Source organism: Cydia pomonella, chromosome 18, assembly GCF_033807575.1.
Source record: "Cydia pomonella isolate Wapato2018A chromosome 18, ilCydPomo1, whole genome shotgun sequence".
NCBI lineage: Eukaryota > Metazoa > Arthropoda > Insecta > Lepidoptera > Tortricidae > Cydia > Cydia pomonella.
Genome location: NC_084720.1, coordinates 7646218 through 7662261, shown reverse-complemented (window position 1 = coordinate 7662261; position 16044 = coordinate 7646218). Strand labels below are relative to the sequence as shown.

At 36.4% G+C, this 16044-nt stretch overlaps 1 protein-coding gene across 1 annotated transcript in view; it reads right to left on the bottom strand.

Annotated features, from left to right (window-relative positions):
* LOC133527725 (ubiquitin-conjugating enzyme E2 R2) overlaps positions 1-16044 on the bottom strand; it is a 58044-nt gene that overhangs the window by 8047 nt on the left and 33953 nt on the right. The window contains exons 3-4 of the mRNA XM_061864873.1: positions 9421-9653; positions 6329-6443 (exon numbers count right to left, since the gene is read on the bottom strand). Of these exons, the coding sequence (XP_061720857.1) occupies positions 6329-6443; positions 9421-9653 (348 nt within the window). The remainder of the gene's footprint in view (positions 1-6328; positions 6444-9420; positions 9654-16044) is intronic.

The following is a 16044-nucleotide window of genomic DNA, read 5'->3' as shown; positions in this document are numbered from 1 at the left end:
ATTTTATTGTAAAAGTAAATCTTGTCTGTCTTATACAGAAATAAAGTTATTCTTTTAAATATGTGTATTAAAAGCATATTTTAATGACACGAATAATTTTATTTTATTCATACCAATTTTTGTATAGCCTAGGTAATCTTTATGTAATACAAATATACTTATTATATAAAAAAAACTAAAAAATTCAACACGTTTATTAGAAAAAAAAACTCGTTTGCACGGGCCGGGGTTTGAACCAGCGACCTCTGATTTGTAATCCGCATGCCTTAAGAACTATTCACATAATTTATTTAATAGGATACTGTCAAAACGTCAATGACTAATATGACTTTTCAGCAAAGAGTAAAGTAAGTATGCTTTTCTGTTTGATTTTACTTGACAAGGAGCAATAAGAAAAACGTACCGAATCGTCCCTTTCTTAAAATTGCCATTCAAAGAGACACTAGACCCTACTCATAGTATTGTGTTCCTGCCGGTGAGTAAGGTTGCCAGAGCTCAACGAGGGGGGGGGGGGGGGGGGGGGGGAGTTTAGGGTCGGCAACGCGCATGTAACTCTTCAGCTCGTGTGTGGTGCTATCTATAGTTTTTTTATATGGGTACGCTGACAGCTGTCGTTTCAATACGATTTTGCGAGATTTGGCCTTTTTCAGGTTAAAAATTATATAGAGATAACACCTGTCACCCTACCCATCGAGTTTGAAAAATACTATAAAATGGTAACATATACAGGATGGTTTTTGATAATGTACATCTTAGAACTAAAACTGTTTTTAATTTCTTTTTTTTTTTAGATTTTAAAATTATACAGCTCTACTTTTATACCTTACTAATATATCTTAGTCTTGACAAAGACGATTGAAGTTTTATACTTAGCAAAATCGCTTACTAACAATGTCTTTACAAAATCGCTTTCCTGTAAGTTTAGGCAACTGCTATAGCCATTTAACAGCAGTAACAGTTCATTACACTTGGTTCGGTGCTTCAACCTCTTGTCTAACTGTCTGATAATTAAAGTAGTTCCTAATAGACGGCGTTGTGCAATTATGGATATCCCGATCAAACTTTTCATTTCAGAGGAACGCGATTCTGTGTTGATAATGTTAGTCTATACTTTATTTGTCCGTGCTCTTGAAACCATTAGCCAACCAATTAGCTTATGGCGGGCATTGAACGGTCGTTCTTTGATCAGATTATTAAATATAATTTCAATATAAGCCCATCAATCGAATAGGCATACATTTTGGTCAATTTATTACCTATCAGGGGAATAATAAAATCGATAAAAAGAATGTAAAAGCGACGAGGAAATGAAAAAAACCGATAAGGGAATGACAAGGAATGGCATAATGAAAATGAATTTCGGAACAATTAGTTCCAAAATAATACACTGAATCATAGAACGCCCTTAGCAACTTAATGTTATTTTTAAGATCTATAGAACGAAGTACCAAACGTTGATTTTAGTTGAAACCCCAGTCCAAAGGCATGGAATGAGAACCAGGGGAAAAGAAATAAGTATGTCTTTGATCAACTGTTATGATTACGATAATTTTTACTTAATCCATGAAAGTAAATAATCATTTACTTGACATATGATTTAACATTGTACATGCCCATGAAGAATACATTTTATATCAAAACACACGGGAATGAAAATCACAGTGAACCAAAGCCAGGGGAACGATATTATGAAATCGTTTATTTCAGGTGAAAGACCCATAATTACATCACAAACAATCGAAAATACAATACAAATTAACTTAAATTAAAAACAGTCAAAATAACAATCATAAATACATACGTCAATTTTGTGTTACCTGTAAGAATAGCATATATTTTTAAGAAAATAAGTAAACTAAATATCAATATACTCAGTAATTTACCTCTAGTTTTATGTCAACCTAATATCCTAAGAGCATTTATTAGAAACATATTAAGAAGTTCTAAATGTCACGGAACGTGTAGTGTGACTTCCTCGGATTTTATCATATTTTATTTTTCTTTGAAAGTGTTTTTGGAAGAATTTTATATCAAATGTTAACACTTACACCTATTCCACAATACGGTTTAAAAATTGTATGGATATATAACGACTTTATAACAATTTTAATAACATACATCTTGTGATCAGTTTTCGTGTCACCGACGCGCGTGGTAATATAAACATGCAGTACTCGGTAGAAAGTTACCTTTACGTCTGGCAGCCTTTTTAACGCTTTTTTTTAGAACAGCAATACTGTGTTGTTGTCAGATTTGCAAATGGCTGAAGGGAGAAGTTTTACCGAAAATTATTTATTTGTGTTAATTAAAAAAAAGGTCAACCTTAACGCGTCACCGCCGTGTTTGAGTTTTAAAAGTCAGTACTCATTTCACGTTATTGTTTGTAACATAAGATATACCTAATACATTCGAGATTGAGCTAATTATTTAATATTTGCAAAGTCAAAGGTAATTTTTAGGTAATACCGAACATGTTTCAAATTGTCACGACAGTGGCCTCAAAATTCTGTCCCCGCCACGGACTATTGAATCCACGTTCGTGTCATATAGACACGCGGTCGTGACATTCTCAATTCGTTTGATTAATTTAGAGGCATATTCACTCTTTAGAAATGGATTTTATTAGATACGTTCATTTGTTATTATTGCCCAACTGCCAAAGCAGAAAAATAGTTTCCGCGTGTATGTGGATGTATGATGTGTATCCGATTCTTTGTCACGCTCTACAGCGCTAGTTTGACGAATTTCAACGTATGAGCTGTCATTCGATGTGTCGTAGTCATGGGAGTAACTTAGGCTATATTAAAAATATTGTATAATTCAAAATAGCGGAGTTGGCCGCCAAAATGCCGAAACGTCACGACTGAGGGACACTTTGTGACAACCGTGATTATGTACTCATTTTATTTACCTTTCCTGAGGGTATTAAGCTTGACCATATGCATCAAAAAATGCTTTTTATACGTAACAATATGTGAAAAATAAAAATCTTTTATGAAAAAAATATTTTTCTGGACACAATTTAAGAATCACCCTGATTGTTTGAGTAATTGTTTAAAAGTTATTAGTTGAATATTACATATTTCAGCGTAATAAAAATACTTACTTCACTTTTTTTGGTAGTTTTCGTTGTTACCATATTACTTACTTTTTTCTTTTTTATATGTAGGTAGTTACCACTGACAACTGTGATTCACTATCATCCGAAAAATTGGTCGTCGGAAAACGGCACCCTGTATTTCCTGCCTCAACAATATATTACTAAATAAAATATGATAACTAACAATGTAATCTTACATTGTTAGTTATCACACCGAATTTAAAAAAGATAGGTAGTGTTATACTTACAATTAACTATACTATTAACATCTTCCAAAAATCAACAATAAAAATTGGCTATATTGTAGTCTCAGATTTATTACAATTTACAACAATATATTTTTTATTTTCTAGTAGCAAATAATAACGCCATCTTTTTTATTTTCTAAGAATTAAGTTTCTGGCCGACCGCGTATAATCGTAGTTAACTTTTGTAACGCTAGATGGAGCTTTCACCTTCACGTGCGCCGCGGACTCCGCGGAGCGCTTCCATGTGTGCGTGCTAGCGGGGAGTGAGGAAGCTAGCGGGCGTGGCTTACGAACCGGTATTCACGGCTTTAGTAGGCCCTTAACGAAGATATCACCTTATCGGGGTTCCACTGTATACTACTTATTCGTAAGTAGCAAAGAAGAAAAAGAGTCCCTCAACATGCCTATATTCACAAATATTGCCTAGATTGGAACTACATTGATAAGAGCAAATAGATTGTCGCCTTTCTCTCAATAGAAATGAGATATGTACAGCTGTTTAGTAGGAATAGTGGCTCAATTTTTATTTAACTAGGCGTGTTTGACATGTTATGGTACGCAATATTGAACAAATTTAGGATACCTACTGCTAAGTTTCTAATAAAATGACTCGAAAATGCTGTACGACAATAATTACTACAGTGGAAACTGGATAAGTGAAATCGCAAGGGACCGGCTGTTTAGTTCCACTTATCCAGGTTTTCCATTTACTCAGTTTTCCACTTAACCAGGTTCAAATAAACGTTTTCTCACTTACAGAGGCTCTCGCTAACAGAGGTTGTGGATGTTAGTAATGTCACTTATAGAGGTCACGTATAGTATGGTAAAATAAAAAATCAAGACTTGAATAATCATCTTTCATTAAATATGTATTTAGATATGTATTAAAAATAAATAGGTATGTAATCCTGACTTAAAAAAGCAATATTGTAATTAATCCACAGTACTCGTATACGAAAATAATGTCCGTCCTTTGTTATGAAGTAACTTATATTGAAACAACTTCCCACTTTCATAGTCTGTTATCATTTTTAATTAGGGTTCCGTAGCCAAATGGCAAAAAACGGAACCCTTATAGATTCGTCATGTCCGTCTGTCTGTCCGATTCTGTCACAGCCACTTTTTTCCGAAACTATAAAAGCTATACTGTTCAAACTTGGTAAGTAGATGTATTCTATGAACCGCATTATGATGTTTACACAAAAATAGAAAAAAAACAATAAATTTTGGGGGTTCCCCATACTTAGAACTGAAACTCAAAAAAACTTTTTTCATCAAACCCATACGTGTGGGGTATCTATGGATAGGTCTTTAAAAATGATATTGAGGTTTCTAATATCATTTTTTTCTAAACTGAATAGTTTGCGCGAGAGACACTTCCAAAGTGGTAAAAAGTGTGTCCCCCCCCCCCGTAACTTCTAAAATAACAGAATGAAAAATCTAAAAAAAATATATGATATACATTGCCATGCAAACTTCCACCGAAAATTGGTTCGAACGAGATCTAGTAAGTAGTTTTTTTTTAATACGTCATAAAAATTAAAAAAAAAAATTTTTTTCATTAAACCCATACGTGTGGGGTATCTAAGGATAGGTCTTCAAAAATGATATTTAGGTTTCTAATATCATTTTTTTCTAAACTGAATAGTTTGCGCGAGAGACACTTCCAAAGTGAAAAAAAGTGTGTCCCCCCCCCTGTAACTTCTAAAATAACGGAATGAAAAATCTAAAAAAAATATATGATATACATTACCATGCAAACTTCCACCGAAAATTGGTTTGAACGAGATCTAGTAAGTAGTTTTTTTTTAATACGTCATGAAATTTAAAAAAAAAAAATTTTTTCATCATACCCATACATGTGGGGTATCTATGGATAGGTCTTCAAAAATGATATTAATGTTTCTAATATTATTTTTCTCTAAGCTGAATAGTTTGCGCGAGAGAACCTTCCAAAGTGAAAAAAAGTGTGTCCCCCCCCCTGTAACTTCTAAAATAACAGAATTAAAAATCTAAAAAAAATATATGATATACATTACGATGCAAACTTCCAACGAAAATTGGTTTGAACGAGATCTAGTGAGTAGTTTTTTTAATACGGCATAAAATTAAAAAAAAAATATTTTTTCGTCAAACCCATACGTGTGGGGTATCTATAGATAGGTCTTCAAAAATGATATTGAGGTTTCTAATATATTTTTTTTCTAAAAAGAATAGTTTGCGCGAGAGACACTTCCAAAGTGAAAAAATGTGTGTCCAAAGTGGTAAAATGTTGAACGAGATCTAGTAAGTAGATTTTTTTTAATACGTCATAAATGGTACGGAACCCTTCATGCGCGAGTCCGACTCGCACTTGGCTGCTTTTAATTTATCCTGAAGAGATAAACACTTGATTTTGCGCTTAGGTATTGCTTATCTAACAGCACGGCACCGCACCATGGCTAAAAGAACCAAACTAAACGATGTGTGATCTCATACAAAATACGTAGTTAAAACACGCACCATAAGGTTAACGAAACAAACTACCCTTCTTGTGACGGTTTATTAAAAATACAAACTTAATTACAACAACGTAATTCGTTGGCAAGGGACTGAAACCGAGAACTTGAGTCCACTTAAAGAGGTTTTCCACTAACCCAGGTTCCACTTATCCAGTTTGCACTGATTTTGTTTAAACTACTCTTATTTCATTTTTATCTAGGTAGACATTTAAATATCGTTTGTAGGTGCAATTAAAATCCCGTTGGTACGTTATTAGACAAAGTCCGACTAACCTAACTAAACCAGGACAAAGTGAGGCGGTGTCATTGTAAACGTCATATTTTTACTGTATTCGGTGTATAGGTACCTATTTGTGGTAGTCGAGTAGTTATTATATCTATGTATGTTGAACGATAATAATTAATAATGAATAATGAAAAACGGAAATGCCATTTTGAATAACATTGAAGCGATAATCGAGGCTAGGTGTAAGTATTACCTGTGGTTCTTGCGTGGTGGACTTGACTTGTGTTTTGATGCAGTAGTCTTCTAGAGTGAGAGGCACGACGATGCCTTCTCTTTCAGCGTCTATACGCGCGACTTGCGCTTGTTTCCTGTAAAAATAATTAACACCATATAAACGTTTCTAACTTAGTATCTATGCTATGTAAGTTGATTCATGACATGTTAAAATGTAAGCATGACGTGTGCTGCACGAGATTTGTAATTGGTCTGTAAATAAGTATTTTATTTTCCATCATTTCCAACGCGCTCAAAATAAATAACCAAAATTACCAATCCAATAACGAGAATTAATTGAAAATATAATTTCTATTAATTACGCCGTTTTTAGGTAGGTAGGTACTAATCCCTACATCTAATAAAATAACAAGTAAAACTATTTACTGTAAGATGTAGTTGGGTAATTTCGAATCACCGCTTCACGTCGGGTAATTCCATCTTTCAGAATACCTACATTTTCGGAATAACCCGACATACGTGATTGATTCGGCATTATCCATATATACACGCAGTCTGATCTGTCCGACTATCTTAACTTCAAAGTATGTAGAGTTCGACCAAGCTAAGTTGGCAGCGATTTTATTTTTATTTATTTTATTTATTTAAGGTTCACCAACAATTGTTGACATCGATACATTCAAAACGTACAAGCTAATACATGTAAGGAGTGGTGTCACAATTACTTACAGGTAAACACGGCATGCGAAACAAATATAAGTAAACAACTATAGAAGTACCAAAATTTTAACTTAAATTCTAATTACTTATGTTTAAAAAAATATTTTCGGACAGATTTTATAAATTTATTTAGTGGGTCATAGTGCATCCGCCTTGTCACAGCAACCATTAGCAATTTTACATAACCTGCATATTGGAGAGTTAGTGCCTGAAACTGATCTTCTAGGCGGGGCGTAAAGAGGGGTGATAGCATTACGGGGGAAACGGGATGGAGCACGAAAGTTCAACAATGTCAGCAGTTGTGGACAATCTATTTTGTGGTTCACTAACTTGTACAAAAAAGTTGCATCTAGGAGCGTCCGTCGATCTTCTAGGGAATCCATCTTGAAATATTGCAGTTTCCTTTGATAGGATGTTGATCTTTTAGCCATAACACGTGCCTGAAATGCTAAGTGACGAGTGAACCTTTTTTGAATACGCTCTAACCGTAATGAGTGGGTAGCATAATGCGGCCTCCAGACAACGCTGCAATATTCCAAAATACTCCTCGTCAGACTATTGTATAGCAATATTTTGGTTGCGCTGCGCCTAAATAATTTAGTGCTTCTCATGACAAAGCCCAAAGTCTTAGATGCCCTCTTGACAATATTTTGATAGCCGAAGCGGTGCAAGTGTTAAGTAAAAGTCATTATTTCATAGAAGTTTGACGTTTAAAATAACACTTCCACCGTCTGGGCTATCAAAATCACTGCCAACTTAGCTTGGTCTGACTCTAACACGGTAATCTATATTGCATCATTCTGTCTAATTTAACCCCAGACCCAGATGAGAACCAATACTTCAATTAAACGATTTGTCAATGTAAGACACAAGTAAAAAACATTATAGCGATAAAGCGACTTTTTTAATGGTACCACAGCATGTGATAACACCCACAAGCGTGTGAAGCAGTGTGTGAAATTCGTTGGAAGCGAGACGAGTGCGAGCGACGTTTGTCTGGAAGGTATGTATATGGATGTCCCGTTATCGGATTATGAAATAATTCCATTAGCTTAGTTGCGCCTAAATATCATAATGCCATTGTCTTTATATGGACTATATTTCAAAACAACTTAGTCTCAAAATGCTTAAGGAAACAACCCGGGGTATCAACCGGGATTGTAACCATGGTAACTCCAGGTTCAACCGGTAAATGACCGAATATCATAATGACTTTTTTTCATTTCGTTCAAATCTCAAAATATATAATATTGCATAAATTAGCACTCATTTTGGTAATATGACATTTATGTAATATGAAACCACGTCAATTTGAAACTAATAACTTTTTGGAAGATGCATTTTGGGAGTGTGATTTTCTGATTTTTGAGAAACAAAATTAGGCATTCTTAGATTCAAGCATTTTGACACTATACCGTTTTGAGATCTAGGAAATTTGGTAAATGGGTAAAATGAAATTAAGGTGCAATGAAATCAAAGCATGAAATCAATTAAAATGATCAAAATAATACAAACGTGTATACTGTATATACCTATATCAGCGAGAACAATTAGAAAGAAACAAGTATGTGATGTGTAAAGCGGCAATATTTAGACCGATCGTGGGGACGCATTTTCTCTATACCTAGGTCCTAGTCCATACCTTTGTAGAGTTACGCGAACACTAGCACTTGTAATAAAAATAATCATAGGAAATCCTTCCGCGGTTGAGAATTCAAATATAATCTACTAAAGTACCTTATTGCAGCATAAAAATTTCATCCTTATCTCTCAAAGCAAATTGAAGCTTTTCTCGGACTTATTTATAAAGCAACTGAAGCCAGCGCGTCAGCTCTGTTATGATCATGATTATCGTAGACTATAAAAGTATATAGTAGTAAGACTAGTAAGTAATAAGCCATTTCAAAAGAGCACTATCGTCATTACAGCTCGTCAACCAGAGGTTCTCCGCTGATAATTCTGACCTAGTTTATATGGAACTATTTATCGATGTCGACTGTTGCTACCAACAATATTATAACAGTTTCCTATTAATTACGTAACGACTCACTGGCGTCGCGTTTTCCTATAACAATTATTGTACGTAACGACTATTGGTTGTTTACAGAACGATGCTAGTGCCATTTCTGTTCACGAGAACATGGATGGTCCGAGCGGACTGACTGTGAAGAGTGTGAAGTGCGCAAGGAAATTAGAAATTGTAGGAGATCTTGCTTACCTTCTAAAATTCTCGTACCCCTTATTGCTAATTGCCCTTGGAGTCAGGACAGCGCTTATAGAGAAAGGTGTTCGGCTCCTTGAGCAGGGAGATCACGGACAGCAGGACCGTGCGGATTGATCGTGTGGGGAAATTATTAACGCTAAGTTGTAGAACGGGTTGCTCATGTTCACCTTATAATATTCTCATATTCTTTATCCTTGCCCTTGGAGTCACGCCAGCGCCTGTACATGACGCTCGCGTCCACGTTGGCTGGGCTGAAAGTGTTGGGCTCGTTGAGGAGCGAGATCACGGAGAGCAGGACCGTGCGGACCGACTGCGTGGGGTTCCAGCGCTCGCAGGGCAGCTCGCCCGACTGCGGGTCGTCCACAGGCGGGTGCAGGATTGATATGCAGAGGTCTCCATTCTGGAAAGAGAATATGGTTGGTTAGGAAGTGTAGTTCCGGAGGTCACAGTACCATCTTAACTTAGCCTAAATACGGAGGTGGTAATTGTGAGATGGCGGATTTTTAAAAACGAGCAATCACCTTAAGAGGTCTGTTTAAAACGCTGGATAACATTACAGGTAAGATGACACGAGTGACCTGTTTTATAAACGTAAGCAGTCTGTAAAACAACCAAAAACATATTTAAGCAAATGGAATTTAAATAAATTTCCGGGTGCATTAAAAGTTTCAGGCGTTGCGGGAACGGCGTTTAGGTGGTCAGTTTTAAACGCCTCAGTCTCATTGTAGATTTTATTACATCTCGAAGGTATATAAGTACATACAATGTGGAGTCACAGGTACGGTTTAATTGATCCACTCTGGCGAGCACGGCCTCCTTTCAATGACAGCGGACACTGCAAATATTTTACTAATTTTGCCTGTGGGATCGCTGGAATGACCAACAAGGCCGCCTTAGTCCCTTTGTTTAGAACTTAAATGAGGTTAAATCATAATGTAGGTAATGTGCTTGTGTAACAAATATTACACATGCAGTTTCCGAAAGATATAAATTAACATGCATAAGTTTGCGATTAATAAATATTATCAGTGTAGCCTCGTAGCTAGGTTAGTATGAAATAGACGACGCAAGTTTAATTTAAATAAAATATACGTTTAGGTATTGTGTGATGACGATAGGGCGATGTAAGTAGATCACCAGTACAGTACCTATCGCATGAATTAGTTTCGACAGCAGGTCAGAGTTGCGCACTCACGAGTTATTCTTGCGTTTTGTGGAACTACGTGGCTGTTTGAGCGACCTAGATCGCAAAGTGGAGCTGAAAGATGGACTGGGCGGTGCGGGTCAGGACTTTTGAATAGTGCCAGACAAAAGGATGCTCTAGGTAAAGGCGGAACGAACTGTCGATTACTGTGATAGATATTAAGAACCTAAAAATCCTAAAATAGAGATAATTAAAAAAAATCGATCATAAGAAGTTACATTACTATTATGTATAATCTAACTAACTTCGGTATGTGATGTCGTCTGCGTAGAATGATGGTGATTATTGATAAAATGTATCCTATGTCCTTCCCTTCCCCGAGCCTCAAACTGTCTTCATAGTAAATTTCATCTAAATCGGTTTAAGCGGGAAGAGGTAACAGACAGACATTTATAATATTAGTAGGGATGGCCGGAGGAGCAAATAAAATGATGGGAAATTAAGAGACGCGTCGTCACGTCTGGCGCGCGATATTACACATAAATGTATATTAATTACACATTACAACAGAGCACATACTTTATGTGTTATAAGACTTTTCTCAAAAACCCTGACATAAAACCTTGCCAATGAAACTTAATCGTGTTTTAGAATATTTCAATGTTTTTTTTATAAAAAGTAATGCTACAAACATATTAATGTTGGTCTGCAATGTCGGCATGTAAGTGTCCCTTTGTGGCTGTGTGCTGACGTGTACCGTGGAAATGGCGCCACTCTGGAAATCGTGCAAGCAGATTGTGGAAGTAAATAACATATTGCCACTAACCACCAGGGGAGTTTTCCAAGCGCTGTCCGAGTGCGGAGACTCTAACGATTAGGGGAGGATTTACAAATTTTGCGTCGCAAATTGGTAACATAATAAATATGTAGCGGTGGTGTTTTTTGAATACGGCAGGGGCAGGGTTTTTGTGAGGGCAGAATGTGTAGCAAAACAGCAAGGGGAGCGAAAAACTTTACCAATAACGGAAACCCATAGATTATCTTGTTTTTAAAGAAATGTTAAGGGTTTTCGGTTTTCTTTGAATGTAAAGCCCTAACTCGTGAATTAGGACAATGTGCTCAGATCAGTCGTTCATTTCTTGAGCTATGACGCGCCGAAGCCGTGATAACACGTGTAGTGTAATATCGCTTAGAAACTTCGCCCTTCTGGATAGCTACCTCGAACATCGGAATTCGAAGAACGTCTATCTCCATCCCTATCGCTCTTGCATTATTCGAGAGACCGGGCCGTAGACAGACGATTTTCGAATTTCGATGTCTCCGGTAGCCTCACGAACAATTTCAGCCAAATTGATCCGCTTCTTTGCTGACTCATCGGTTCTATCGCCATATTAGAAATTTCAGCAATTTGTTCGGACTTAACGCTTCTTTCCAAGGTGCCTTCCGTTTTTAGTGCGTAACCAGGTGTTATATAAATCCATTGTTACCGACTTACTGATTACCTAAAATCGTCATAACAGCTTACGTGAGAACACTTGCCCGAGAAACTAGGGCTTCATATTTACATTATGTATTTATTCAATATGTTCCTGTGTTTTATAGTTATGGCCACGATTATTAATTATAACGTTCCGTTCATTCATTTAGCAATCAGAAATTGAGAGTTATTTTTATAATATTACCGATTCCGTTCGGCTCAGCAAAGCTAGGAGCAATTATTAGGGTTGGCAGAACTTGACGTCCCTTTGCCTGCACAACTACAGAGAAGATAATGGCTTGAATTTTGACAACCTTAAATAGCCGAAGGGGATAGTGCCATACATTAGAAAGGGTCAGCATTATTGGACAGAAAATAAACTTTACAAAACCGAAGTTTGACAGCGATTCAGGGCGCTGTCAAACTTCGGTTTTGTACAGTTTCTTTTCTGTACGGTAGTACAATTACTTATTCTGTGCTTATACCTGTCGCGTCGAATGATGATCCCTAATATGACAATTCATTTTTATATGGAGTAGCTGTCACGTAAAATGTGTGTAAACATTTTTTTGTAAATTTAGCACATTACTTTATATAGAAATGTAGTATTTTAGTAATAAAAGTACGGAAAAACCTATTTATTTAATTATTTTTTAAAATTAAGCCCATCCAAATGAAAGAACCGTTATAGGGATCATCATTCGACGCGACAGGTAAAGATATGCATTTTTTTAAAATTAATCATAGTAATACATGAGAGGAGTGCAGTGTTTACTGTAGGTCAGCATCAGGAGTATACCTCCAGTTACTACTCAGTTGAATACATTTAGTCAAAGATAAAATAAAAACATTTTTAATAAAAAAAGGTAAACCGACTTCAAAAAGGATAAAATAAAATTTTATCCTTTTTTAAGTATATGCGTTACCAACTGATATGTTTGAAGTCGGTGCATAATCAGTAAGTAGCCTTACCCCGCGTTTGACACTGACATATTCCCTAGCGTAACTTACTTTCTATACATCTCGCTCGTACTGGCATCCTATTAGTGCTAACGAGATGTATAGAAAGTAAGTTACGAACACGTCAGCAAATATGTTGAGTCAAACTCGTGGTAAGGCTACAGTTGCACTACATCAAATTGGTAATTTTCGAGAGAAAATGCTCGATTTGCTTAAGAAAACGCCCAAATCACACGTGCCTTTAAAAAAAAATTAGGAGTTCCCTCAATTCCTCATGGATCCCATCATCAGATCAGAACCAAATTAAAATGGGACCAACTTGGAGATATCTCCTTTCAAACAAAAAAATAATTACTCAAATCGGACCACGGGTGTCGGAGTAATCGGTAAACGTACATAAAAAAAAATAGCCACAACCGATTACAGAACCTCCTCCTTCTATGAAATTGAAGTCGGTTAAAAATAATGTTAGACGCTCCTTAGCAAGGCAAGCAAGGTGCTAGCTAGCTAAGATGGCGGCATATGATAAGGTAAGGTAATATGGTGGTAAGGCCGGTGAGGTGATTTTTTTAATAAGCATACCTTAGTGACCAAATAAATAAAGCTATATTTATATGAAATAGTCAAAATAGGCAATAAGCACAAAGCCGTTAGCTAGGAAGTGAGCAGGTCAGAAGCACAGAAGTATCCGTCTCCTAGCCACCGAGTCCGCGACAAGTTTCCGCGTCTCACAAAGGAGATGCCGGAACTAGGCGCGGTTAACCTCCGGTGTCGCCCTTGGCCAGCTAGGGCAGCTGGGAAAAATGTTATCGTTATCATTACTTTGCACTCTTAATTGGACCTGCAATTAGTGTAAGAATGCTTAGAATGCAAGTCATAGGCATCTTGTTATAAATCGTCCAAGCCGCATAACAATTTTGAGAAATCTAGATGCTGCGTGTGACCATTTATATGTGAAGCCCAGATCCCGAGATGTTAATATGAAAGTCATCATTATAGATTGAGGATTGAGTCAATTTGAGGACCATTAATATAACTGTACCTAAATTACCTACTAACAGCAACACACAGAACTTATCAATGGTAAAGTTTTGCGCATTAACATGAGGTCATATGACTCATTTGGTACTTGGATATGTATGATAAGCAACGTCTTTTTTATGCGTGTAACTTACGTTTAAGTGGGAAACTGATAAAGCTTAGTTCATATAGAATTGGCACATAATTAGCAATGTTTAAAAAATAATGATTCTATGGCGGGAAAAAAATTGACAGTTACAGTTCAATCACCAACCTTCAAAGTATTAATGGTGAAAATATTATTTTTCTAGCTTTATGCATTGTAAAGTCGACCATGAAAATTGAGAAAAGGAGATTGATCTTGCACAAATACTTAGAAAATTCTTATCGATCCCGGACGAAGACAGCTAAGTCGCTTAAGATGCTAAAAGCTAGTATTTGTAGGGTCATAAAACATTACAAGGAGACTCTATCAGCCGACAGGAAAATACAAACTAATCGGAGGTCTGGGACAAATAACAAGATTTTGGAAAAAAAAGTCCCAAGGTCACTCAAACAAAATTCAGGACGGTCTAATTACGATTTATCCCAAAAATTCAAAGAAACATTTAGAAAGATAAAGATGATTCACCTCAGAGCTATCGAATAATAAAACAGCCAAATCGGACTGTTAAACAGATCCGACAAGCTAAAACACTAGCTCGACTATTGTACGAGTACGACCCAGTATTGACAAAATTCGAAGGTTGCTTATTGTTGGACGACAAGACGTATGTAAAACTCGATTTTAATCAACTACTCGGTTCGTAGTTTTTATGGCCAATAATAGAGGTAATGTACCCGAAAAATATAAGCTCGTGAAACTTGACAAGTTCGCGAATAAACATTCGATATGGCAAGGAATTTATAATTGCGGCTGTAACACGAAAAGTGTTATAACAGAGTCAACAATGAAGTCGGACTTTTATATTAAAGAGTGCTTAGAGAAATGAGTATTGCGATTTATTAGAACCCATAACGGTCCTGTGAAATGTTGGCCAGATTTAGCCAGCTGCCACTACTCAAAAAAAGTTTTGGCAGGGTATGCTAATAATCAGGCCAATTACATACCCCACGATATGAATCCTCCGAATTGTCCCCAATTTCAATCTATCAAAAACTACTAGGCAATCATGAAATTTTTTTTAAACAAGACTAGTCAAATTGTCCAGGCTATCAATTCATTACGATCTACAAGAAATCAACACGCTAATGCCAAATGTCGACAAAAGTGTTGTGCAGAAGATGAGGGGGGTCCCTTATGAAAACAGTTCGTAATTATTTACATAACAGAGATTTTTTTTAAATTTATACATATTCGAAAGCTAAATACATTACTATTTAAAATTCACCATTCATAACTTTATTATTTTAATTACTAAAAAAAATAACAATCTTCTAGTGCGTACCAATTCTATATGAACTATGCTTTATTGTCCCTCGGCTTATGTCCGACCGAGAGCGTTCAGTTTCTCAATACGAATACAGTCATGGATAAAGGGAAGGTGTCTGTTTCTTCGTCTGGGACGACCTATTTCTTACGGTATAGGTACGATTTGAATACCGGCGGTTTAAGAACTCGCATTATTTGCTGTTTATTGTCGTGAATAAGACCCTTAAAACTCTTACACTGAGTACCTTACGACTGTGCGAACGTTCTTCAATAGACCTAACACCATTTTCGCCCTAGCTTCACCCTCTAGCCATTGTTATTCGCCGGCTTCTACCGCCCAGACGTTTGGTTAGTCGAAAACAAAAGGCACAAAGACTGGCTCCACTCTAGTGCACGCGGCCTACTCCGAATATTCGCATGACCCAGATGCCGTGATACGCGGATCGCGATAGTGTTAGGCAAATACTTATATGTCACTTGTTTACTTTCTGTGTTTGCAGTTGATAAATTTGAACTCTCAAATGCAAAATTGGGTACCTGCATTTTGGTAACTAAATTCAAATGAAATTGACACGACACATGCACGTTGCCGACTTTACTACTCGTATATACCTATGTCGACAATACATATATGTATTATTGAAAGCATCTGCTTCCGATGACACATTCCCATGTGACTGGTCAGGCTTTTACGTCATAATTTATGGTCATTTTTATGGCTACTGTGATCAATCATATACGGACCTGGCAGTCCCAAG